The sequence below is a fragment of the Mandrillus leucophaeus genome, unplaced genomic scaffold (genome assembly GCF_000951045.1).
Source record: "Mandrillus leucophaeus isolate KB7577 unplaced genomic scaffold, Mleu.le_1.0 Scaffold723, whole genome shotgun sequence".
NCBI lineage: Eukaryota > Metazoa > Chordata > Mammalia > Primates > Cercopithecidae > Mandrillus > Mandrillus leucophaeus.
Window position 1 is genome coordinate 1,248,716 of NW_012107842.1, and position 1,431 is coordinate 1,250,146.

The 1,431-nt window shown below is 49.9% G+C and overlaps 1 protein-coding gene across 4 annotated transcripts in view; it reads right to left on the reverse strand.

The window, feature by feature from the left end:
• Positions 1 to 1,431, reverse strand: part of NAV2 (neuron navigator 2) — an 808,709-nt gene that overhangs the window by 13,100 nt on the left and 794,178 nt on the right. For all 4 annotated transcript variants that reach the window (XM_011965412.1, XM_011965411.1, XM_011965410.1 and 1 more), the window contains one exon: positions 670 to 788. In XM_011965412.1, coding sequence (XP_011820802.1) covers positions 670 to 788 — 119 coding nt within the window. The remainder of the gene's footprint in view (positions 1 to 669; positions 789 to 1,431) is intronic.

Consider the following 1,431-nt stretch of genomic DNA (forward strand, 5'->3'; position numbering starts at 1 on the left):
AAAAAGAATTTGTGCTTTCCAACTGCTGCCAGGCAGGAGGAACTGGCAGCCTTACGGGCCCCAAAGTTACCTAAGAGGGTAGGGGTGCTGATGTCAGGGAAAGAGTGCCACCAGCCTCAGGGCTAAGAACCTGGAAGTTGACCCAGAAGGCATGGATTCAAATCACAGACCTTTCAAGTTTCCCTTTTGTAACCTTAAGCACATCATTTATTCTCTTTGAGCCTCATTTTTTTCTCTTAAAAATGGAGTAAAAAACCAAATTTCTGTCCAAGTTCCATGACTAATCCAAGGCTTAACCCAAAAGGCAGATAGGAGAATATTTTGCAAACTGTGCAGTACTACACATGTATATGGTTCTACTTCTCATGCACTCACGATGCTGAGCACTTTTGTTTCATCCTTGCAACAAACTCTTGGTGGCAGAATATCAATGAGGGCTCTGAGGCACAGACAGCCTAACCAGCTGGCCTGGGGTCACAGCGCTAATGGGTGGCAGAGCCAGGACTTGCAGCCAGGTGTCCTTACACTGTGCTAGACTGATGACTTCCCAGGCGAGGGGTTGTCACCCCATGTCAGTCAGATTCCTGGAGGAGGAGATAAAGACAACTCATCTGGTCACCAGAACAGTCCCCCTCAGCTTCGAGGAAGCCAGCAGGGGTGTCTTCTCACCTGGAGTCCTTCTCTGACAGCTTCCAGGAGATAGGGGATAATGGAGTAGTTCCACAAGTCGGTGAACCACACTCTCGAGCCGTCCACATCGATGGGGCATGACAGGAAGAGCCGGGGGCCTGGAGACCACAGTGAAAATACATTAGCACTCAAATGGGCGTGGGTGACGGGGCATCGGGTGAAGCCATGGTCCGAGCACCCTTCACAGGAGGAACCCTGGACGTTCGGAAGGCAGGGCTGAGGCCTGTACACAGACACACTAGCCCTGGATGGTGGGCACAGAGAAGGACACTCTGACCCCTGATTCCACCTGGGGGTCTCCCTCCTCCAGGAAAGGCTTGATGGGGAAGATGCTCACTGTGGCATTACTAATCTTGATTTTTAAAAATGGAAGCCCATGACTACAAGTCCAAAAGAACAGAAACAGTTAAGCAAATGAGGGTACATCTGCATTTGATCATTTTGTAGCCTTTAAAAATAATTTTTAAAACTGAGTAATTGGCTGGGCATGGTGGCTCATGCCTGTAATCCCAGCACTTTGGGAGGCTGAGGCTGGTGGATCACCTGAGGTCAGAAGTTCGAGATCAGCCTAGCCAACATGAAGAAACCCCTTCTCTACTAAAAAATACAAAAAAAATTAGCCGGGTGTGGTGGCAGGCACCTGTAATCCCAGCTACTTGGGAGGCTGAGGCAGGAGAATTGCTTGAACCTGGGAGGCGGAGGTTGCTGTGAGCTGAGATCACGCCATTGCACTCCAGCCTG